Raw genomic sequence first — 25034 nt, forward strand, 5'->3', positions numbered from 1 at the left:
GAAGCTGTAATAACAGGCTTTCTAGGATGGATCGATTTGCCTTTCCTGGAGTAAATGCTGCTCAGGTCTCCCACCAGTGCTGGTCATGTGACCACACCTAAGCGCCAGTCATGTGATCTGTGAAGAAGTTGCTCCTAAAGCAGAAAAGATCTGGGCAGGTGTGTGAGCAGCACTGGAGGGAGCGGCCTTTTCTCCAGGGAATGCCATCTTTGCCATCCTTTGACCCCCCACCCCCCCACCCCCGCCCTGTGTGACCCCCTTAGTTCAGTTATGTTGGTATTTTGAACACGTTGTTGCATTTTCACCCATTAATGGTTTTGTGTTTTTCTCTTGCAGTTCTGTGTGCAAAGAATCTGGTGAAGAAGGATTTTTTCAGTGAGTATCACCGTAGTTCTTCTGTGTGTGGTGTGACATGGTGGGCCCTGTGTGCATGGTATTGTGGGGGGGCCACAGGCAGATCACTGGGGGGGGGGGGGGGGGCATGGATCATTCCTGTATATGCTGCCTGCATTAACCTTTTGTTTAGAATTAGTCCCTGAAGTATGAGCGTTATGTCAGTCAAAATCCCCCCCCCCAACAAAAAGAGCACTAATCTGCATGTTCTCCCCTAAGCATAAATCCCTCATCTTCCATCCCAGTACAAATCTGCCCCCCTTCAGAGAACCCCCCCTCCTAGCCCAGAGTCTCCCCCCCCCCCCCCCCCTCCTAGCCCAGAGTCTCCCCCCCCCCCCCCTCCTAGCCCAGAGTCTCGTCTCCCCCCCTCCCTCCCTCCTAGCCCAGAGTCTAGTCTCCCCCCCTCCCTCCTAGCCCAGAGTCTCCGTTCCCCCCCCTCCCTCCTAGCCCAGAGTCTCCGTTCCCCCTCCTCCCTCCTAGCCCAGAGTCTCCGTTCCCCCTCCTCCCTCCTAGCCCAGAGTCTCCGTTCCCCCTCCTCCCTCCTAGCCCAGAGTCTCCGTCCCCCCTCCTCCCTCCTAGCCCAGAGTCTCCGTTCCCCCTCCTCCCTCCTAGCCCAGAGTCTCCGTTCCCCCCTCCTCCCTCCTAGCCCAGAGTCTCCGTTCCCCCTCCTCCCTCCTAGCCCAGAGTCTCCGTTCCCCCTCCTCCCTCCTAGCCCAGAGTCTCCGTTCCCCCTCCTCCCTCCTAGCCCAGAGTCTCCGTTCCCCCTCCTCCCTCCTAGCCCAGAGTCTCCGTTCCCCCCCTCCTCCCTCCTAGCCCAGAGTCTCCGTTCCCCCCTCCTCCCTCCTAGCCCAGAGTCTCCGTTCCCCCCCTCCTCCCTCCTAGCCCAGAGTCTCCGTTCCCCCCCCTCCTCCCTCCTAGCCCAGAGTCTCCGTTCCCCCCCTCCTCCCTCCTAGCCCAGAGTCTCCGTTCCCCCCCCTCCTCCCTCCTAGCCCAGAGTCTCCGTTCCCCCCCCTCCTCCCTCCTAGCCCAGAGTCTCCGTTCCCCCCCCTCCTCCCTCCTAGCCCAGAGTCTCCGTTCCCCCCCCTCCTCCCTCCTAGCCCAGAGTCTCCGTTCCCCCCCCTCCTCCCTCCTAGCCCAGAGTCTCCGTTCCCCCCCCTCCTCCCTCCTAGCCCAGAGTCTCCGTTCCCCCCCCTCCTCCCTCCTAGCCCAGAGTCTCCGTTCCCCCCCCCTCCTCCCTCCTAGCCCAGAGTCTCCGTTCCCCCCCCTCCTCCCTCCTAGCCCAGAGTCTCCGTTCCCCCCCCTCCTCCCTCCTAGCCCAGAGTCTCCGTTCCCCCCCCTCCTCCCTCCTAGCCCAGAGTCTCCGTTCCCCCCCCTCCTCCCTCCTAGCCCAGAGTCTCCGTTCCCCCCCTCCTCCCTCCTAGCCCAGAGTCTCCGTTCCCCCCTCCTAGCCCAGAGTCTCCGTTCCCCCCCTCCTCCCTCCTAGCCCAGAGTCTCCGTTCCCCCCCCTCCTCCCTCCTAGCCCAGAGTCTCCGTTCCCCCCCCCTCCTCCCTCCTAGCCCAGAGTCTCCGTTCCCCCCCCCCTCCTCCCTCCTAGCCCAGAGTCTCCGTTCCCCCCTCCTCCCTCCTAGCCCAGAGTCTCCGTTCCCCCCCCTCCTCCCTCCTAGCCCAGAGTCTCCGTTCCCCCCCCTCCTCCCTCCTAGCCCAGAGTCTCCGTTCCCCCCCTCCTCCCTCCTAGCCCAGAGTCTCCGTTCCCCCCCTCCTCCCTCCTAGCCCAGAGTCTCCGTTCCCCCCCTCCTCCCTCCTAGCCCAGAGTCTCCGTTCCCCCCCCTCCTCCCTCCTAGCCCAGAGTCTCCGTTCCCCCCCTCCTCCCTCCTAGCCCAGAGTCTCCGTTCCCCCCTCCTCCCTCCTAGCCCAGAGTCTCCGTTCCCCCCCTCCTCCCTCCTAGCCCAGAGTCTCCGTTCCCCCCCTCCTCCCTCCTAGCCCAGAGTCTCCGTTCCCCCCCTCCTCCCTCCTAGCCCAGAGTCTCCGTTCCCCCCTCCTCCCTCCTAGCCCAGAGTCTCCCAACCCCCCCCCCCCAGCTCACACCCACTTCATCCTCCTGATTCAAGTACCTGAATGGCCAGTGTCGTTTGGTCTCTTCCGGGTTTTATTGAGATGTATCACTGGTAGTAATTTCTGGGTGGTTGCTGTCTATGACCAGCCTGGGATAAGAAATGTAACGTATATTTAGGTGTAGCTGCTTGTGTGTTCAGCTGGAAGGCCGGCTGCGTTATCTGCCCTCTTTCTCTTTCGCACCAACTGCAGGGCTCCCGGATCCCTTTGCCAAGGTGGTAGTGGACGGGTCGGGGCAATGTCACTCTACGGACACGGTGAAGAACACCCTGGACCCCAAGTGGAACCAACATTACGACCTGTAAGTCCTCCAGGAAATCTCACTCAGCCTGATCATTTCATTGGTGGGGGTGAGAAGTAGGGGGGCAGAAAGAATAAGACCCCCCCCCCTTCCTCTGCTCAGGATGTAGGGTGTAAATTATCAGAAATAAACAGCTGAACTCAGAGATCAGCAAATATTGAAAGCTTGTAATGAAGACCACTCACTGCTACGTTTTTTTTTTTTTGTGCAGGGGGACTGGTCTCATCTCCACCCCCTCCTGTAATAGTTTTCTGTAGTGGGTGGGGCTTGCTGCCCCCACACTCACACAATTCTGCTCTTTCTCCTTGTGCAGGGGGACTGGTCTCGTTTCTGCCCCCTCCTTCTAGTTTTCTGTAGTGGGTGGAGCTTGCTGGGCCCCTCCTACACCTCTACTTTCTCCTTGTGCAGGGGGACTGGCCCTGTCTCCGCCCCCTCCTGTAGTTTTCTGTAGTGAGTGGAGCTTACTGGGCCCCTCCCACAACTCTGCTCTCTCTCTCCTTGTGCAGGGGGATTTGCATTGTCGTCGCCCCCCCCCCTCCTGTATTTTGCAGGCAACGTGTTGTGGGTGGAGCCTTCTGGGCCCCTCCCACAGCTCTGCTCTCTGCACAGGCTATGTACAGCACAGTGATGTCACTGCTACTTTTACATGGTAATATCTTGGTTTGCAAAGGCATTTGATGCACGTACAGTGCACTTAACACCTTTTTGGGGTTATTGAGGAGTATATCCCCCCCCCCCCCCCCCCCCCCCAAGTTAAACTGTAAGGGAAGATTTAGACCTGTGTCTCTGAAACCTGATGAGCTTTCGGAGGCTACTGACAGGCATTGAGGAAGCGATGCAGCGCCTCCTCGTCACTTGTTTTAAACTTTCATTTTGGTCCAAGAAACCTGCCGCACCCATGGGCATTGCATGTCATTTGTGCCACTTCCCCCGTTGAGTTGAATGTAAAGCGCCGATCGCTGCATGACGGTTCAGCTTTGCCTCACGCCTGTGGCATATAAAACCCCCATCCGCTGCCTATTGCAGTTGACGGTGGTGGGATTAGCGGGCGACAAAAACGCAGCTAAACCATGCACTTTTACCCCCCCCCCCCCAAACCGCAAGTCTATAAGAGGACCAAAGGCTGCACATTACTTCCAATGCAATATTCCCAACGCAAACCTTCCTGCAAAAATGTCTGTATTTTCAATTGGGTGCTGAAGCCACCATTTACTGGAACCGTCCACGGTCATAGAGAGAAATGTCACCAGCGCTCCGCGATCTCCAAAAATGGGCGGTCCAAAACTTTAATCGATCACATAATAACAAAATATGGCGATGTTTCGGAGCCACGCAGGACCCCTTCATCAGGCATGTGATGGTCACATGAAGGTCATATGCAGGTCACATGCCTGATGAAGGGGTCCTGCGTGGCTCCGAAACATCGCCATATTTTGTAATTATGTGATCATCAATTAAAGTTTTGCACCGCCCATTTTAGTAGATCCCGGAGCGCTGGTGACATTTTCTCTCATTAATTTTCTGCACATTAATTGGCTCACACAGAAGGATCCAATCGGCTCCAGTCTTCTGCTTTTATTGTCAACCACTTAAGGACCCCTTCAGGTACATTTAAGTTACAGGTTGGAAGTGGTTTAGCGGAGCGTGTGGCTGAAGCCACAACCCCCAGTATTTTTTTTTTTTTTTTTTTGGAGGAGGGGCCGGACATGGCGTAGATCGCTGCGGATACTGTGGCGATCTTTTGCCGGAAGTGGGAGCAAATACCTGTATTAGGTATCTGCTCCCCCCCTCCCTCCCCTCCTGAAAGGTGCCAAATGTGACACTGGGGGGGGGGGGCATCCAGACAGCAGAAGTAAAATTTGTGGGTGGAGCTCCGCTTTAATAGAATGTCTTCAGGTGAAAAACCTTGAGGGTTTACAACCCCTTTTAATGTTGTCACCGGTGAGACTGGGGACGGGGGGACGGTGTCTTTGCGTGGCTGGACACGGGTTAGGAGACCCCAAATCATCTCCTCACCTCTATGATGATCTAGTAGGACCAGAGCGATGTCAATCGTTTACGGACGATTGAAAAAAACACATATTTTTTTTTTTTTTTTTTGATTGATTTATTTCTTTTTTCTTTTTTGAAAGCATTAAATTAATGTATTTTTTTTTTTTTTTAAAGGGATAGTGTAAAAAAAAAAAAAAAAAAAAAAAAAAAGATGGAGGGGGATTTTGGGAACTTGGTATTGGCCATTCAGAGCCAGGAAGTACAAAAATCTCAACTCGAGCCTCCGGGGAGGAGGGGTGGGGGATGTGAAGAATACGTTGGGTGCATCTCCGCCATCCACTGTGACATCAGTTTTGGTCGGGGTCTCAGGGTTTCCCATACGTGGCTCGTTCACGCTCGTTATTGGGTCACGGAGGAGTTCAGACACAAAAGAAATGAAAGTACACAGAGCCTCGGAGGTGACATCTCATACGGTGCGGGGGAAGAGGACAGTGGAGGTATTGTTCTCCGACCCGCCAGACTGGCCTCGTCTGCCACACACAACAGACCGGTTCCTCCAGTTCCTGTATATTGTCCGGGTTTTGTGTGATCCTCCCGCAGACACGCTGTGATTGGATCGTAATGGGGGGGTATCGTCTGATTTCATGTACCGACTGAGCCTTTTCTGTGCAAGGAGGAAATCCTAAGAACCGACATGGCACACGTGCTGCCCTGTTACCCGATACGCAGGACTCCGCCAGTCTGCTGCCTGTGCTGGAGGTCCGCATACAGCACTGCCCCTTCAGGTAGAAGCGGAGTAATGCAGAATGTTTGGCTGCTCCTCTTCCAGTATTCTGTATGTGCCTTGAAAAAGTATTCACACCCCTTGAAATGTTCCACATTTTTCTCATGTTACAGCCAAAAACATAAATGTATTTTATGTGATAGACCAACACAAAGTGTCACATAATTGTGAAGTGAAAGGAAAATGATAAATGATGCAAATAAATATGTGAAAAGTGTGGGGGGAGGGGCATTTGTATGGCGCCCCCCGGAGTCAATACTTTGTAGAACCCCCTTTCTCTACAAGTCTTTTTGGGGGTGTCTCTACCAGCTTTGCCCATCTAGAGAGGACATTTCTGCCCATTCTTCTTTGTAAAATATCTCAAGCTCTGTCAGATTGGATGGAGAGCGTCTGTGATCAGCAATTTTCAAGTCTGGCCACAGATTCTCAATGGGATTTAGGTCTGGACTGTGACTGGGCCATTCTAACACATGAATATGCTTTGATGTAAACCATTCCATTGTAGCTCTGGCTGGATGTTTCGGGTCGTTGTCCTGCTGGAAGGGGAACCTCCGCCCCGGTCTCAAGTCTTTTGCAGACTCTTAACAGGTTTTCTTCTAAGATTGTCCTGTATTTGTCTCCATCCATCTTCCCATCAACTCTGACCAGCTTCCCTGTCCCTGCTGAAGAAAACCATCCCCACCACATGATGCTGCCACCACCATGTCTCACGGTGGGGATGGTGTGTTCAGGGGGATGGGCAGTGTTAGTTTTCCCCACACATAGCGATTTGCTTTTAGGCCATAAAGTTGAATTTTGGTCTCCTCTGACCAGATCACCTTCTTCCACATGTTTGCTGCCCCCTCCCCCACATGGCTTTTCACAAACTACAAACAGGACTTCTTATGACTTTCTTCCTCCAATGTCTTTCTTCTTGTCACTCTTCCATAAAGGGCAGATTTGTGGAGAGACGACTAATAGTTGTCCTGTGGACAAATTCTCCCCCCTGAGCTGTGGATCTCTGCAGCTCCTCCAGAGTTACCATGGACCTCTTGGCTCTTCTCTGATGAATGCTCTCCTTGCCCGGCCCGGTCAGTTTAGGTGGACGGCCGTGTCTTGGTAGGTTTGCAGTTGTGCCATACTCTTTCCATTTTCTGCTGATGGATTGAACAGAGCTCCGTGAGATGTTCAAAGCTTGGGAGATTTTTTTTTTTATAACCCAACCCTGCTTTATACTTCTCCACAACTTTATCCCTGACCTGTCTGGTGTGTTCCTTGGCCTTCATGATGCTGTTTATTCACTAAGGTTCTCTAACAAACCTCTGAGGGCTTCACAGAGCAGCTGTATTTATACTAAGATTAAATGACACACAGGTGGACTCTATTTACTAATCAGGAGACTTCTGAAGGCAATTCGTTCGGGCTGAATACAAATACCCCCACCCCACACTTTACACATATATGTATCCTTTTCCTTCCACTTCACAATTATGTGCCACTTTGTGTTGATCTATCACATAAAATCCCAATAAAAAAAAAAAATTATTTTGGCTATAACATGGCAAAATATGGCAAATGTCAAGGGGTATGAATACTTTTTCAAGTCACTGTGTCTGTAGCTTGATAAAGGGTGACCTTGGAACACTGGTGAAGGGTGACCCTAAGACTGTTGGCTTGGTGAAGGGTGACCCTAAGACTGTTGGCTTGGTGAAGGGTGACCCTAAGACTGTTGGCTTGGTGAAGGGTGACCCTAAGACTGTTGGCTTGGTGAAGGGTGACCCTAAGACTGTTGGCTTGGTGAAGGGTGACCCTAAGACTGTTGGCTTGGTGAAGGGTGACCCTAAGACTGTTGGCTTGGTGAAGGGTGACCCTAACACTGTTGGCTTGGTGAAGGGTGACCCTAACACTGTTGGCTTGGTGAAGGGTGACCCTAAGACTGTTGGCTTGGTGAAGGGTGACCCTAAGACTGTTGGCTTGGTGAAGGGTGACCCTAAGACTGTTGGCTTGGTGAAGGGTGACCCTAAGACTGTTGGCTTGGTGAAGGGTGACCCTAAGACTGTTGGCTTGGTGAAGGGTGACCCTAAGACTGTTGGCTTGGTGAAGGGTGACCCTAACACTGTTGGCTTGGTAAAGGGCGACGCTAAGACTGTTGGCTTGGTAAAGGGCGACGCTAAGACTGTTGGCTTGGTAAAGGGCGACGCTAAGACTGTTGGCTTGGTAAAGGGTGCCCCCTATATATTGGGGAAAGCTGACCCCAGAATGTTGGTTTGGTAAAGGGTGACCCTAGAACAGCCTTTCTCAACCTTTTTACCGCAGAGGAACCCTTTAAATGACTTTTAGTTCTCGGGAACCCCTTAAAAAACCCATTCATTGAGGGCTCAGTGGGAACAATGCCCCTTACTTTGGTGTTCAGTGAGAATAATGTCCTTTTTTACAGTGGTGGTAAGAATGGCCCCCTTACAGAGAGCTGTAAAGATCATTGATGTCATACCGCTGGCTCCTCCAAGTGGCATTGGCTCAGATCTATGTCGGCACCACCAAATAGGAGCTAAATCTGCCACAGCTCAAGGAACCCCTAGCCACCTCTGAAGGAACCCTAGGCTTCCACGGAACCCTGGTTGAGAATGGCTGCCCTAGAACATTGGTTATGGGTGCCCTCTGAATAATGGCAAGGTAAAGCTGCATATTGCAGCCAGTATCCTCAGGAGGAAGGTGAGTGGTCACCACCTTAGATGGAGCTGGAGAACCCCTTTAGTGCCTCTGATTTGTTTTTGCCATCGGGTCCACCTCCCCCAGATAGGCATTCCCCATGTTTATATTGTACTTGTCTTCCTCTTTGGAATTAAGAAATCCTCTTCTCTGGTGACGTGATCATGGGGTTCACCCCCCCCCCCCCCCCAGAATACGTGGATTTGTGTGAAGGCACCTGGCTGCCTTTACCCCGGAGATCCTGGGAGTTCTGCGTGTAGTTTCCGGGTCAGCGTCGGTCCCTGGAAGCGGGTCCAGCACACACTGTGTGGCCTGGCTCGGCACACACATAATATTTAGCCGAGTTTTTTTTTATTAGGTGCCCCGGTCAGACCTGCTCGAGCCGGAGAGTCTACAGGAATGTTTGCCGGGAGATTACAGGGGATTTGCTTGCTAAAAAAAGAGGGTTTATCTTGGCGCTGGACCTGTTCAGAGGCTGGTGTGTGTTTTTGTGTTCCAGATTGGGCGAACTTGGTGTGCTGGAGAATTAACACGGGACGGCCCAAACCAACCGTGGCCCGTCTCTGATCTCCTGTATCCTGAGCTGAACTCTGTTCCCGGATCCCTCTGCCTGGGCTCTGCTCCTGCGGCCACCCACCCCTGTACACATTGTGTCCCCGACGGCACCGGCATAGGGGGGGGGGGGGTGACAGGTTATATGACCAAAGTCACGGCATGGATTGTGGAACGGCAACGCCCCCTTCTGCTAAGGGATTGCTTGCTTAAACCTGAGCCTCTGTCATTTTATTAACACCCATTTTATGTATTTATTGTTGTCTTTACAAAATTGTCCAATCACAGGTTGTGCAGGTCATGACCCGGGCTGTGGTGTCTGGCAGGCACGTCTGGATCACAAAACTGGCTGAATGCCAATCCTCTGGCAGGAAATCTCCTCTGTATTTTAACTGTGGAATAGCTCTTTGTCCTCGACTTTAACGAGCACAATATATTACTGTTAAGCCAAGTTATAGCCGTAAATGGAAGGGCTGGCCTCCCAGGTGAAGGGAAGCCCCCCCCCCTCCGTGGGATGTAGGGCAGCCGCCTCCTCTCCCCCCGTAGGGTGAAGGGCAGCCGCCTCCTCTCCCCCCGTAGGGGGAAGGGCAGCCGCCTCCTCTCCCCCCCGTAGGGTGAAGGGCAGCCGCCTCCTCTCCCCCCCCGTAGGGTGAAGGGCAGCCGCCTCCTCTCCCCCCCCCGTAGGGTGAAGGGCAGCCGCCTCCTCTCCCCCCCCCGTAGGGTGAAGGGCAGCCGCCTCCTCTCCCCCCCCCGTAGGGTGAAGGGCAGCCGCCTCCTCTCCCCCCCCCCGTAGGGTGAAGGGCAGCCGCCTCCTCTCCCCCCCCCCGTAGGGTGAAGGGCAGCCGCCTCCTCTCCCCCCCCCGTAGGGTGAAGGGCAGCCGCCTCCTCTCCCCCCCCCGTAGGGTGAAGGGCAGCCGCCTCCTCTCCCCCCCCCCCCCCCGTAGGGTGAAGGGCAGCCGCCTCCTCTCCCCCCCCCCCCCGTAGGGTGAAGGGCAGCCGCCTCCTCTCCCCCCCCCCCGTAGGGTGAAGGGCAGCCGCCTCCTCTCCCCCCCCCCGTAGGGTGAAGGGCAGCCCCCCCCCCCCCCCCCGGTAAGGCAAAGGGCAACTTCCGCCCCATAAGGTGAGGAGAAACCTCCTCCTCCTCCTCCTCCACCCATCCCCAACCCATCCCCCGCAAGGCGAAGGGCAGCCTCCTCCCCCAAACAGTGGCTGCATCTGAAGGGCTGCCCTTCAGATGCCCCAATTAGATGCAGCCACTGGTGCTGTAGCTATCTTCATACAATAACCAGCACTACAGATTCGTCCATCCACACTTTTTATATCTAGATGGAGGAATCAAATGATCTTTCTCCTTCAGCCCGTGGATGAAGTCTGCAGAATTAGTCTTTGGTAGTGGAATAGACATGTGGCCGGGGTTTCAGGTGTTTGGAGGTCCTTAAACCAATGGCGATATGTAGTATGAGGCGTTGTGTAATGTTCTCTATGCTTTCCTTGTGGCGTTTTCTTCTGATGTCACTAAATGTAAGCGGTAACAGAGTACAGCGGTGCCCATCTCCTAATTCTCTCTTCTTGTCTCCTCTGCAGGTACATCGGGAAGTCGGACTCCATCACCATCAGTGTATGGAACCATAAAAAGATCCACAAGAAGCAGGGTGCCGGGTTCCTGGGCTGCGTGCGGCTCCTCTCCAACGCCATCAACCGTCTCAAAGATACCGGCTGTGAGTAGGCGGTGTGCTGTGTGGTGATCATGTGATGTCAGGACTTGTAGTCCTTCGGGGGTGGGGCTGAGAGTAGGAGTGCTGTGATCATGTGACATCGGCTCTGCCCCAATCATGTGATGTCAGGACTTCAGGGGCTGGGCTGAGACTGTGTGCTGATCATGTCATGTCAAGACTTGTAGTCCTTCGGGGGCGGGCTGTGAGTAGGAGTGCTGTGATCATGTGACTTCAGCTCTGCCCAAATCATGTAATGTTAGGACTTGTAACCTTTCGGGGGCAGGGCTGAGAGTAGACTTTGTGCGGTGCAGTGATCATGTGATGTCAGGACTTGTAGTCCTTTGGGGGCGGGGCTGTGGGATATTGTCTTGCACTAAGGCTTAATAGCTGTGTTGGCTGAAGTCCATGCTCATGATCAATGCCCAGTGATTGGCTCCTGCCCGGATGTGTCTGACTCTCTTCTCTCCTATAGATCAGCGGCTGGATTTATGCAAGCTTGGCCCTAATGACAATGACAACGTTCGGGGGCAGATAGTAGGTAAGTGCACACGAACCATGAACATATGCCCAGGTAGTCATCATTGTCCACACTGGTGTATTTGGAAGGTTGGATGGTTGTCAGTTGTGTCTGACCCAGAAGAAGGATGTTCATCAGGACTTCTGACTTCACTTCCCGCATGCTGATTCAGGTCAATGACTAGAAAGCCTTGAAGGCAGGGGACTAGCATAGCAACCAGGCACTTGATTGCACCCAATATTACACTCTGGATGGCTATTGGTGGCCAGATACAGAATTCATCCTCCATACCTCTCCTGCAGGCCTTTGTTCCCACCCCTTCAGAGCAGGGCATCTTCATGGTTGACTGCGAAGATCTGCCTGCAGGTAGGGTGGAGTATGACTGGGGAGGAGATAAAAGAAAAGCATCGGACAGGACATAATACATCCTCTACCTTCCAGTTAGGATATTCCTCTTGGTGGGCGGGGTCAGGAACACTGAGGATAGTAGGAGCTTGTGGTGTTCCCAATTTATAGGCCACAATGATATGGGAAGGGGGTGGGGGTTGTTAGGATAAGAGGTTAAAGAAAAGCAGAGCAGAGGGTTGTAGGACATAAAACATTGTCTTCTTCTGGTAAGGATAGTCCTCTCGGTGGGTTGAGTTGGGAATACCAGATACTAGGCACTCGTAGTATTCACAGTCTATGTGTCACAATGATATGGGGGTGGGGTTTTTTTTCGGGGGAATAGGTGAAAGATAAAACATCGTCCTCCTTATGAGGTTGGTCATCTTGGGGGGGGCGGGGTTGGGAACTTGATACTAGGGGCTTGGTGGTGGTCCCAGTTTATAGGCTACAATAATATGGGAAGTGGTGTTGAAGAGACTGGGTGGGGGTTGGAGGTAAAGGAAAAGCAAAACGGAGGGTAATCGGACGTAAAACATCATCCTCCTTCCAGTAATTATAGTCCTCTTGGTGGGTGTGGTCGGGAATACTTCATAGTAGGAGCTCGGTGGTGTTCCCAGCTTATAACCCACAATGATATGAGAAGGGGTGTCGGACACTGGGTGGGGGTTGTCGGGAGGAGGTGAAAGAAAAGCAGAGCGGAGGGTTACAGGACCTAAAATATTGTCATCCTCCCAGTGAGGATAGTCCTCTTGGTGGGTTTGGTCTGGAATACTTGATACTAGGGTCTCGGTGGTGTTCCCGGCTTATAGGCCACAATGATATATGAAGGAGGTGGGGGGGGGGGGGAGGGGTTTGTACTGTGCAGTAGGTTGGAAGTTGAAGGCAGACTGGAGTCCATGTCTGATGTCCAATCATTGGCAGTCTGGGGATTGATTGGTTCCTCTGGGTAACATCCAGTTTTGTCTCGGTTCTCTCTTGCAGTTAGTCTCCAGTCCAGGGACCGGATCGGCACTGGCGGGCAAGTGGTGGACTGCAGCCGTCTCTTTGACAATGATTTGCCTGATGGGTGAGAGAAGCGTGCTTTTTTTATCTTCCTTCTATGTGTTCTAACCCGTAACATCAGACAGGAAGGTCACCGGTCAGAGCACAGGCAGCCAATGAAACAACTCCGCCCACCTACAGACCAATCAGAATGTACTCCCAATTCATCGCACCCTCAGCGCTGCACATGCAATATTTTAAGCAGCATTTTTTGTGTGCCTTTCTGGTGTCTTCTCCGCTGCCTGTGCTTGCTGTGACCTCACTGACTGACTTATCTCTGTGGGCTTATTGGGGTGGGGGGGTTGTCTCTGTCAGGTTTTTATTGTCTGAAGTTTTTTGCTGCCTTCCAATCCGCAGTGAAAACTAACAACCCACTCCATTAAAAAAGTTTTTTATTTTTATTTTTTTGGGGTGGTTTTTGAATTTTAGTGGCCCGTTGGTTTATGTGGCTCCTCTGTCTCTATGGGAACCAACGTGCTCTTAGTAGCCCATTAATCTCTGGAGTACATTGGATGATGTGGCTCCTCTCTATGGCAACCAAAGTGAAGGTTTCCTGTCGGATGGGTTCGTCCTCGAAGGTGAAGATCCGCACCATGGCAATGAATATATTGTAGATCCGGAGGAGTGTGGGCCACGTCCACATATCAACAGTACAAGGGTGTGCATAGGCAGCAGGCGAGTGTGGTGACCACTGGCATCCGATACAGAATTATACATTTTGGGGCTCATTCAGATGGACACCGACACCCTTCCTCAGCGCTGAGCCGCTGGTTTCTGCGACTGTCTTGGAGCTGCATACAGGTAGCCCTGAACATGTGGCTGTAGACGGCTGCACATACAATTTAACGTGTGCAGGAGCAGGTGCGTGGATCCCCGAGCGTAGTGTGTGTTTGGATCTATGCACCTGCTCCTGAACGCATGTAATATTTTGGCTTGTGTTTGTGCAGCTTTTAGGTCTGCATCCAACGAGGACGCAGAAAACGTCAGCTCAGCATTCAGAACGGGTGTCAGAGCCCATCTGAATGAGCCCATAGGGCTTGGTTCACTCTTGTGCGGCTGGTTCCTGCAGCGGCCCCCCACACACACACACAGATGCAGGAGATGTGTACGGGTGCCCTTTAATCATTAAGGCACTCGAACACATTGGAAATCACAGCAGCTTCCCATATTGAGAACCGCGCAGCACTCGCAGTTCCCGTGCGGACTGCGATTGAAGAAATAGAACGGGAACCTTTACTCTGCGCTTTCAGGAGGGGCACGGCAGCCCATTCAAACGATTGCATTGCCGTGCCCCCCGCAAAATGTGGCTCCCACAGCCGCACACGTGTGGACCAGGCCTAAGGGAATCCATCAGAACAGAATTGATAACATTTGAAAATCTCCTAATTGAAATGTCCCGACACAGATCAGCTTTTATCTGCCCGATGTCTTGTCGGCTACAAGCCGTGGCAGGGGGAAACGGGGCATGAGTGTCTGTCCTGCTATAAATGATAGATTCATCATCTGCGGATGGGATTGACACCTCTCTTGACTTGAAATAAATGAATTGTTTCCTCTTTTTTCTTGCTGTATTAACCTAATAGATGTGACCCCGGGGTGGTGTGTGACTCGCTGTGTGTGCCTATTGTCTGTTTAATCTGTCACATGACTTGTGTGCTGTTCTGAGCTTAGCCTTGCTGAAAGGCGGAGTCAGAGTGTGTTTACCTAATCCCCGCCCTAAAATGCCCTAAATTACAGCCAAATCTGATATTTCAGTGTCCATGACTCTCTTCTGTCTCTCGGGACTCTGTATGTGAGATCTCTGTGCCAAGTTCCTGGGTCAGTTCCCCATTCTATACACGTCAGGGTTTCCCACATCCCTGTGCTGAGTTCCCGGGTCTATACACCCGCTGTGCCCATTATGAGGGGTTCCCACCACCCCTGTGCTGAGTTCCCGGGTCTATACACCCGCTGTGCCCATTATGAGGGGTTCCCACCATCCCTGTGCTGAGTTCCTGGGTCTGTACACCCGCTGTGCCCATTATGAGGGGTTCCCACCATCCCTGTGCCGAGTTCCCAGGTCTGTACACCCGCTGTGCCCATTATGAGGGGTTCCCACCATCCCTTTGCTGAGTTCCCGGGTCTGTACACCCGCTGTGCCCATTATGAGGGGTTCCCACCATCCCTGTGCTGAGTTCCCGGGTCTGTACACCCGCTGTGTCCATTATGAGGGGTTCCCACCATCCCTGTGCTGAGTTCCCGGGTCTGTACACCCGCTGTGCCCATTATGAGGGGTTCCCTCCATCCCTGTGCTGAGGTCCCGGGTCTGTACACCCGCTGTGCCCATTATGAGGGGTTCCCTCCATCCCTGTGCTGGGTTCCCGGGTCTGTACCCCATTTTATACACGGGGGGGTTCCCACCATCCCTGTGCTGAATTTCTAGGTCTGTACACCTCTTATGGCTATTACCCTGTTTCCCTGAAAATAAGACCTAGCGTGATTGTCAGTGATGGCTGCAATTTAAGCCCTACCCTGAAAATAAGACCTACACAGACTTTAACTAGGGCTTATTTGGGGGTTAGGGCTTATATTGCAGCCATCAATGACAATCACGCTAGGTCTTATTTTCGGGGAAACGGGGTATGAGGGGTTCCCGGGTATGTACACCCACTGGGCCCATTATGAGGGGTTCCCATCATCCCTGATGTATGGTTGATTTGTTACAATATGAAGAGAGTAGCAGGATGAGTGGGCACTGGGGCAGGTACTGGTGATGATCTCGCTCTGCAGGAGCCCCATCTGTAGAAGTTAGCGGGCGGCTATCAGACTCCGCCTACACATGACATATCAGCTTTGGATCGGTTAACCCTTTAAAACTGACACCACTCTATAGAGGTCAGAGGCTGTTTACTTGGCAACCATTAAGGTTTAATTTCCTTTCTGCTGTTGGCCGATATCTGGGATTTGATTGGCTGATAGGGGTGAGCCCGATTTTTATTCCCTGTCCTAGTCGGGTCTGATCCATGTTCATTAAACCTGGACAGGGTGACAGCTATAGATGGACGAAGCCCCACTCGCCCACTCTGACCTCCGACCTTTCAGCAAAGCCCGCCACCCGTTGCTAGCCTCATAATTCATATCACACCTGCTTATTTTCTCCCTTGTCTTGGCGGCCACACTATAAGGCCCGGCCTGGGTTTCCTGGAAATAGCACTCACTGCTTTATCTCTCCCGTGTCTGGACCGTAGCTGGGAGGAAAGACGGACCGCCTCGGGGCGCATCCAGTACTTAAACCACATCACCCGGACCACCCAGTGGGAGCGCCCAACCCGGTAAGTGCGGACCAGGTGGCACTGATATCATGATATTCTGCTTGTATTAACATCGTAGTATTTATCATTGTTCTATTGATTTTCCACCAGTGAATGTTTGGAGGAAGTCGCATTAGAATAGATACTTTAGTTTTTTGTTTTTTTAATAGCGTTTGACTGATCCCATTATTGGAGCCTGTCCCTCATTTATGTTTATCATAAAAGCTGAATTCCAGGATTTCGGCTGCTTTGTAAAAACTGCCGGCATACCGTGAGTTAAATTTGTCACCGAACCCCCATCATAAAAAAAAAAAAAAAAGGATCAATAAATGGTATATTCCATGTTGTTCATACTCAGTCGCTATGAGATTATTTTTCTTTATTCTGCAAAAAAAACCTGGTTGATCCTGCTTCTCTGCCCCCCTTCCTTTCTGTCAATGTCCACAATTCATATAGGGAATTTGCAGAGCAGTGTTGGCAGCTCTGCACATGCTCAGTTGCCAGTGAGTTTCTATGCTGAGCATTTCTTCCCTATCACATCCGAGCAGTCCCTATGACTATAGAGTCACACATGGGCGTATACACAGTGGTATATGACAGCCCCACTCCCTCCCCTCCTCCTCCATGCCCACTAACCAGCTGAACACAATGGGGGGGGGGATATTACATGTAGATTGATGGAGGCTTCACCTCCCTCTTATTCTAAGACCCAGCCTGTGACTACCAGAAATACGCCCACACCATGTTATTGTCCAAAAAATAAATAAAAAATTAAAGATTTTTATTCCAATATATATTTGTATGAGAATTTCAAAACCGTTTTATTGATGTGAACTATTTATTTTTACTCTGTATTCCAAAGGCTGTTTTTTGTTTATTTTGAACATGTGACCAGCAGCAGAGGACTAGAGGCTCCTCCTGCTTATGTTTCCCTGCAGACAGGCTGGGAGAGAGCTGGGTCATGTGACAGCTGTATATGGGAAAGAGCTGGGTCATGTGACAGCTGTATATCGATTAGGAAAAAGGTACTTAGATGTTTTTTTGTTTTGTTTATCATTAAAAATAATTACAGCGCCGTCATCCACATACAGAAACGGAAGGGACAATGTAAAATTAAACCGCATGTGTTCATCGTCACTTTAAGTCTAAGGAGGTGCCTGCCGTCTCGTAGACTTTATTTCTATTATTCATGTCTGACAGGTTTATTGTACTCCTGAAATTTCGCTTCTCCAATGCTGCTCACTGTAGTCGCCCTCCCCTTCTGCCCATTCACAGAAGCCCTTATATTATGTGAACTAATATAAAAAATACAAAGGCTTCTATGAATGGGCAGCAGAGGGGAGAGGTGGGCATAGCTGCTGTGTGCACTTCACTCCTCTCACAGCTTGGGTCCACCGGGAGGACAATAATCCCGTCTCATATATACAGTGAGGGCAAAAAAGTTTTTGCTCCACTGCTGGTTTTGTACATTTGCCCACTGACAAATGATCAGTCTATAATTTTATTGGTCAGTTTATTATAACAGTGAGAGACGGAATAATAACAAAAATATCCAGAAAAACTCTATTCAAAAAAGTTATAAATTGATTTGCATTTTAATGAGTGAAATAAGTATTTGACCCCCCCTATCAATTGGCAAGATTTCTGGCTCCCAGGTGTCTTCTATACTGTTAAGCTGAGAATAGGAGCACTCTCTTAAAGGGAGTGATCCTAATCTCAGCTTGTTATCTGTATAAAAGACACCTGTCCACAGAAGCAAACAATCGGATAACAATCTCTCCACCACGGCCAAGACCAAAGAGCTGTCCAAGGATGTCGGGGAGAAGATTGGAGACCTACACAAGGCTGGAATGGGCTACAAGACCATCGCCAAGCAGCTTGGTGAGAGGTGACAACAGTTGGTGGGATTATTATTCACAAATGGAAGAAACGCAAAATAACGATGGATCTCCTCGGTCTGGGGCTCTATGGAAGATCTCATCTGGTGGAGGATCAATGATCAGGAGAACGGTGAGGAATCCACCCAGAACTACACCGGAGAATCTTCTCCATGATCTCAGCTGGGACCATAGTCACCAAGAGAACAATCGGTAACACACTACACCGTGAGGGACTGAAATCCTGCAGCCCCCGCAAGATCCTCCCGCTCAGGAAATCACATGTACAGGTCCCCCCCGCTCAGGAAATCACATGTACAGGTCCCCCCCGCTCAGAAAATCACATGTACAGGTCCCCCCCGCTCAGAAAATCACATGTACAGGTCCCCCCCGCTCAGAAAATCACATGTACAGGTCCCCCGCTCAGGAAATCACATGTACAGGTCCCCCCGCTCAGAAAATCACATGTACAGGTCCCCCCGCTCAGGAAATCACATGTACAGGTCCCCCCGCTCAGGAAATCACATGTACAGGTCCCCCCGCTCAGGAAATCACATGTACAGGTCCCCCCGCTCAGGAAATCACATGTACAGGTCCCCCCGCTCAGGAAATCACATGTACAGGTCCCCCTGCTCAGGAAATCACATGTACAGGTCCCCCCGCTCAGGAAATCACATGTACAGGTCCGTCTGAAGATCACTAATGAACATCTGAATGATTCAGAGAACTGGGTGAAAGTGTTGTGGTCAAATGTGACCAAAATTGAGCTCTTTGGCATCAACTCAACTCGCCGTGTTTGGAGGAGGAGGAATGTTGCCTATGACCCCAAGAATACCATCCCCATTGTAACACATGGAGGTGGAAACATTAGGCTTTGGGGGTGTTATTCTGCTAAGGGGGACAGGACAACTTCACCGCATCAAAGGATCGATGGACGGGGCCATGTACCATCAAATCTTGGGTGAGAACCTCCTTTCCTCAGCCAGGGCATTGATGGGTCTTCTAGCATGACAATGACCCAAAACGCGTGGCCACGGCAACAAAGGAGTTGCTCAAGAAGAAGCACATTAAGCTCCTGGAGTGGCCTAGCCAGTCTCCAGACCTTAATCCCATAGAAAATAAGTGGAGGGAGCTGAAGGTTCGAGTTACCAAACTTCAGTCTGAAAACCTTCATGACTTGGAGAGGATCGGCAAAGAGGACAAAATCCCTCCTGAGATGTGTGCGAACCTGGAGGCCAACTCCAAGAAACGTCTGACCTCTGTTATCGCCAACAAGGGTTTCTCCACCAACTACTAAGTCATGTTTTTTTCCGAAGGCACCAAATAATTATTTCATTCATTAAAATGCAAATCAATTTATAACTTTTTTGAAATGTGTTTTTCTGGATATTTTTGTTCCGTCTCTCACTGTTATAATAAACCAACAATTAAAATAATAGACTGATCGTTTCTTTGTCAGTGAACAAACCTACAAAATCAGCAGCTGATCAAAAAAAATTTTTCCCCCCTCACTGTAAGTAACAGAGATAAGTCCTGGAGGTGACATGCACCTAATTGGACCCAACTCATAGTGTGCCTTCACGTTTGCAAAGTTGCTGAATTCTTGGAATTCAGCTTTTAATAATGAACATCTAAACCCAAGAACAAAAATGTAATGTATTGCAGTTTACCAGTTTTTAGATGTTGCTGCATTTCATTTTCAGGATTTTATTATGTTTGTTTTCACCCGGTGATCCTGCCAATAACATTCTTCCTAACACAAGGGCCCTTTGCTGCTGTTGTCATTAACACTGCCGTAACCTGCACTCCTTAACTTTTCCAAGCAGTAAATCGCAATGCAGATGGGAACCGAACGATTAAACGCCACTGATCGCTCGGTTCTCAGAGCTCCCTGAGCAGGGAGCTGGTAACGGTCAGTCTCTGCTGTCTGCTCTGCCCCCTGCACGCTCACTGTAGCGCTGGCCTTTGGAGAAGGTGGCAGCGGCTGGCTCAGGCTCTGAGCGGTTTGCTGAGAGGCTGACTTGGGTGCCAGTCCAGGCATGTGGGCGGATCCTGGACCGGCTCTGAGATGTCAGCCGACACCGGTCTTCAGCTGCTGAAAACAGGTCACAGGAGTGCAGAACAAACTGCACTCCTGTGATCCACAGAAGTACAGCCAAAACAAGCTTTGGCTGTACTTCTCCTTCAAGCCCCGAATAAGGAGGCATGTGTGTGTCCCCGAAACGCATTGGTTAAGGATTTATTCTGCCATAAATCAAACTGACCATTAAATTCCCTTGGGCGTTTTTAATATTCAAAGCAAACGCCCCCATCCATCCATCCACATCTCCATGCTTTATTTTGGGTCCATCCACGTCTCCATGCTTTATTTTGGATCCATCCACGTCTCCATGCTTTATTTTGGTTTGAAACCTCTTTGAAAAACACCCACCTAGCATTTCTGACTGTGGCCATCTTGAATAAGGGCGGATGATTCATGCAGCATTTACTTCCTGCCCTTAACTCAGTTATGCAAGGCGGGGGGCATGTGCTTAGCTGAGAAAACTCCTCCTCCTCCCCCCCTGAAGACTCATGGGGATGTATGACATTTGCCTAGGCAGGAAACCAGGAAGTTTAAAGTGGATGGAAACCTGAATTTTTTTAAAAAAAATTAAGGCTTGCACCTTGTACAGTATAGGATGTCATGTCATCTGTGCCGAGTCTTGCCACAAAGCGTTAATCCAGCTCTGAGCAATCCTCGATCTTCTTTTTTTTTTTTTTCAGTGAGATGAAAACAGATGTCTGTTTCTCGCCCTTGCTGTGAGCGACAGGTGATTTACACATCTCATGCAAGAGTGTGAGAGAGACATTCTGTGTACTTCATCCCCCGCCTCCTTTCTTCTCCAGCTCTCCCGGGATTGGCTGCTCCATACCCCTCAGGATGATTGGGCATGCTGAAGTCATGTGGTGACTTTCCTGGGTTTTGACTGGATGTTGGTGATTGTGGGGCCATACTCCACAAGACCAGCAGAAGTTCAGTGTAAGAAATATCGATGCCTGGCCAGGGGGTGTGTAGAGGTGGGCGGGGAGTCTACTGACATCACGACTCCACCCACCGAGCTCCAGACCCGCCCACAGAATCTGCATTTTTTTTCGGGTCTCATAGCAGACAGAGGGGAGACGTATGACAGGTAAGGATAGTGCAGGAGGCGTGTACATCCTTATAGAGAACCTCTATGGTAGGAGTCTCGAAAGGATGAGAGTGGCTTTACATCCACTTTAAACCAAGTAATTATGATCTACTTTCCTATTTACTAATACTAGCAGCATGTAATCGTTCTGGTTGGTATCGCAGCATTTTGCCCTTATGTTGGTGCTCAGTCATTATCGTGATTCTATCCGTTCATCACAATGTTTATATCAGTTGATCAGAATGTTTATCTCTTCGCTGGTGTCACCCTCCTCTTCCTCCAGGCCGGCATCGGAGTACTCCAGTCCTGGGAGGCCTCTGAGCTGTTTTGTGGATGAAAACACGCCTATCACAGGGACCAATGGAGCCACCAGCGGCCAGAGCTCAGACCCCCGCATCACGGAGAGGAGAGTGCGGTCACAGCGACACAGGAATTACATGAGCAGAACGCATCTACACACCCCGCCTGACCTGCCTGAGGGATATGGTGAGTCCCAGCACAGGCTGGAGAGGGGGGAAGGGGGGCGGGGGGTAGAGCAAGGGATATCATTTGTGGCACTGGGTGGAGAGTAGCCACTTTCGGACAAGTGGCCCATGCAGGCAAAATAGCGTAGTGGTGCGTCGCTGGCTGCTTCCGTATTTAGGGTGCACTCGTGCCTCCCCCCCCCCTCCCTTGCCCCCCGGTGTAAACTGTCCCTGAAAATAGTGAGACCGCTGCTAAGTTGAGGAGATTGCTAGAGATGGGTCAAAGACTGTGGTTTTGCTTGCTACAAGAGATGGTAAGAGGCAACGATCAAGCAACACGAGACCGTCAGACGACCAACACGTAACAGATGTTTAGAGACTAGGGGCAAACAACAAGAGATGGTCAAAGATTGCACTGAAGATATGTTGCAGGAGATGATCAGAGATGGCAAGTTGAAGTTGTTAGAGACTGGGGAATTGCCTCTAGGAAACATAAACCAGCCATTCTCAACTAGGGCTCCATAAAACCTTAAGGTTCCTCCAGGGGTTCTTTGAGCTGTGGCTTCCAACCAGGATCAATTTATCTGTGGTCATTAAACTTGACCATTTTCAACCAGGGTTCCTCCAAAGATTTCTTGGGGTACTTCAAGCTATTGCTAGATGACCTTGCAACCAGGATCAGTGGTCAATGAACTTCATTATTCTCCATCAGGGTTCTATGGAACCTTAAGGTTCATTCAGAGGTTGCCAGGGGTTCCTTGACCTATGGCTAGTTGACCTTCCAACCAGGGTTAAAGAGGAAGTAAACCCTGATGAGTTTACTTCCTCTTTCTTTCCCTGCAAAGCATAATGGACTACTATGCATCACATCGCATCGCATAGTAGTCCATTATGTGTCACTTACCTGACACAGGAGCCAGCGAAGTCGCCGCTGTCCCCTGTAGTCCGCCGCATCCATCTTCTTGGTGGGGTCTCGCAGCTCCGCTGCTGTCATTCGGCGAAGCCGCGATGACGTCACTCCTGCACATGCGCACGGGAGCCGACACACGCGGCAGCTCCGTCGTTCAGAATGCCGCGCTCAGTGCGCCTGCGCGCCGCTGTCTACGGCGCATGCGCTGTAGACAGCGGTGCCTGTTTTTTCGGGCAAATATCTCCTAAACCATATAGGTTTAGGAGATATTTCTTGGACCTACAGGTAAGTCTTAATCTAGGCTTACCTGTAGGTAAAAGTGGTTTGTAAGGGTTTACAACCACTTTAATGACTCAATGGTCAATGAACTTGACCATTCTCCAACAGGGTTTGTAAAACCAGAGGGTTCCTCAATAGGTTACCAGGGGGTTCTTTAAGCTGTCACTAGGTGACATTCCAACCAGTTTCAGTGGTCACTGAACTTGACCGTTCTCAACCAGGGTTCTGTAAAAAAGCATAGGGTTCCTCCAGAGGTTGCCAGGGGTTCCTTGACCCCGTGGCTAGCTGACTTTCCAACCAGGGTCAATGGTCAATTAATTTGACCATTCTCCACCAGGGTTTTGTGAAACCATAGGGTTCCTCCAAAGGTTGCTAGGGGTTCTTTAAGCTGTCGTTAGTTGGCCTTCCAACCAGGCTCAATCAAACAATGGTCATTGAACTTGACTGTTCCCCACCAACATTCTGTGGAACCATAGGGTTCCTCCTGAGAATGCTAGGGGTTCTTTAGGCTGTCACTAGGTGACATTACAACCGGGATTAATTGGTCAAGGAACTTGACCACTTTCAACCAGAATTCTTCCAGAGGTTGCTAGAAATTTGTAAGCTGTTAGGTGACCTTCCAACCAGGATCAATCAGTGGTCAACAAACTTGACTGTTTTCCACCAGGGTTCCTACATAGGTTGCCAGGGTTTTGTTGAGCTGGGGCATGACGTAAACTTTTTTTGTTTTGTTTTTTAGCTAATTGTTCTGACCAATGTAGGGAACATTTTTGTCATCGACCCTGACAAATTGCTATTATAAGAGTTTTTTTCAAGGTATGAAAACTATTTTCGTGGTTTTTCTGGGGCAAGAAGTTTGAGAGAGGCTGACATAGACTGCTAGAACTCCCTGCAATTACAGAGCAACAGGGAAATGGACTGCTGTCTGTGGGGGCTTTGAGGACCACAAACAGTGGCAGATAACTAATATTCAGTCCTGGGGGGGGGGACCCTAGTTGGGGCACTTTTGAGATTTTGAACTCTTATTTGAGGAACCCCCATGTTCATCTCCCAGTGTAGACTGCAGACGCTGACCTGTAAATGACACTCCACAGACCAGCAGCTATAAAGAACTGAACCCCAAGAGAACCTGTCATGATTGTGTTTGAGCAGGAATGTGACTATCCAGTCTTAGCACTGTGCTTGCTTTCTTGGCTCTGTTCAGTGATGTGTCTTTCAGACGTTAATGTTTCGCATTCCTCCTTTTACAGAACAGAGGACTACGCAGCAGGGCCAGGTGTACTTCCTACACACACAGACTGGTGTCAGCACGTGGCATGACCCCCGGGTGCCTAGGTAAGGTCACTATCCAGCCAATCCTTCCTTAAATGGGGATCAGTTGGTGGCCGTTGGCATTTTTCGTGTGTTTTAGCATGGTTTGTGTTTTTCCTTTTAACCCTTTCGCTGCCAGGTCCATACGTCCTGGGGGGGGGGGGGTGGTTGTGGGGGAGTTGCGCACACACTGGTGGCTGTGTGTAAATGGGACAAGCAGACTTCTGCCTGTCAGGTGGAGGCTTTTTTTTTTTTTTACCTATTACTAAGCTGTGGGTACAACGAATACCCCTAAAAGTGCACCGATCAGGGGATATTCTAGCCAGCAGTAGCCGGTGACGTCACTGGTGCATGCGCTCTGTGCCGCGGCCGAGACGTCACCCCCACTCTGCTAATCGGATGGCTGGGGTCCCCGAATCCAGAAGGGAGATGGGGTCAAGAGGTAACTCTTTCATTATGTGCTAGTATGCGGTGCCTACTCATTGTGATATTGCCTTGCAGGTAGAAACCTTTTATTTCTTCTTCTTCTTCTTGGTTTACTACCGCTTTAAGAAGAAAAAATTGTAATAAAAAGAGTTGCACTCAAGCACATAAAATAACCCCCCAAAAATGTTGGAGGCACCCCACCCCCACATCTACCCATGTACAAACGTAAAAGCGCTGTCTATGGAAAATATAGAGTATTGATCCCCCCCCAATGATGCCAAGAATGGGGCACGATTCCCCCCAATGATGCCAAGAATGGGGCACGATTCCCCCCCAATGATGCCAACAATGGGGCACGATTCCCCCCCCAATGATGCCAACAATGGGCACGATTCCCCCCCCCAATGATGCCAACAATGGGGCACGATTCCCCCCCCCCAATGATGCCAACAATGGGGCACGATTCCCCCCCCCCCCCAATGATGCCAAACAATGGGGCACGATTCCCCCCCCAATGATGCCAACAATGGGCACGATTCCCCCCTCAATGATGCCAACAATGGGGCACGATTCCCCCCCCAATGATGCCAACAATGGGGCACGATTCCCCCCCAATGATGCCAACAATGGGGCACGATTCCCCCCCCAATGATGCCAACAATGGGGCACGATTCCCCCCCAATGATGCCAACAATGGGGCACGATTCCCCCCCCAATGATGCCAACAATGGGGCACGATTCCCCCCCCAATGATGCCAACAATGGGGCACGATTCCCCCCCCCAATGATGCCAACAATGGGGCACGATTCCCCCCCAATGATGCC

At 50.9% G+C, this 25034-nt stretch overlaps 1 protein-coding gene across 1 annotated transcript; it reads left to right on the forward strand.

Annotated features, from left to right (window-relative positions):
* Positions 1-336: 336 nt before the first annotated feature.
* On the forward strand, positions 337-23864 carry LOC144000280 (E3 ubiquitin-protein ligase SMURF2-like; the record flags this gene model as incomplete). The annotated part of the gene is given in 8 exon segments (XM_077494013.1): positions 337-375; positions 2698-2806; positions 10407-10540; positions 11010-11075; positions 12423-12507; positions 15710-15793; positions 21103-21305; positions 23723-23864. Coding segments are annotated over 8 exon segments (809 nt in total), but the record flags the coding sequence as incomplete, so codon positions are not given.
* Positions 23865-25034: the final 1170 nt, after the last annotated feature.

This window comes from Lithobates pipiens, unplaced genomic scaffold, assembly GCF_037356315.1.
Source record: "Lithobates pipiens isolate NorthernLeopardFrog02 unplaced genomic scaffold, aLitPip1_a1.2 Scaffold_213, whole genome shotgun sequence".
In the NCBI taxonomy this organism is placed as follows: Eukaryota; Metazoa; Chordata; class Amphibia; order Anura; family Ranidae; genus Lithobates; species Lithobates pipiens.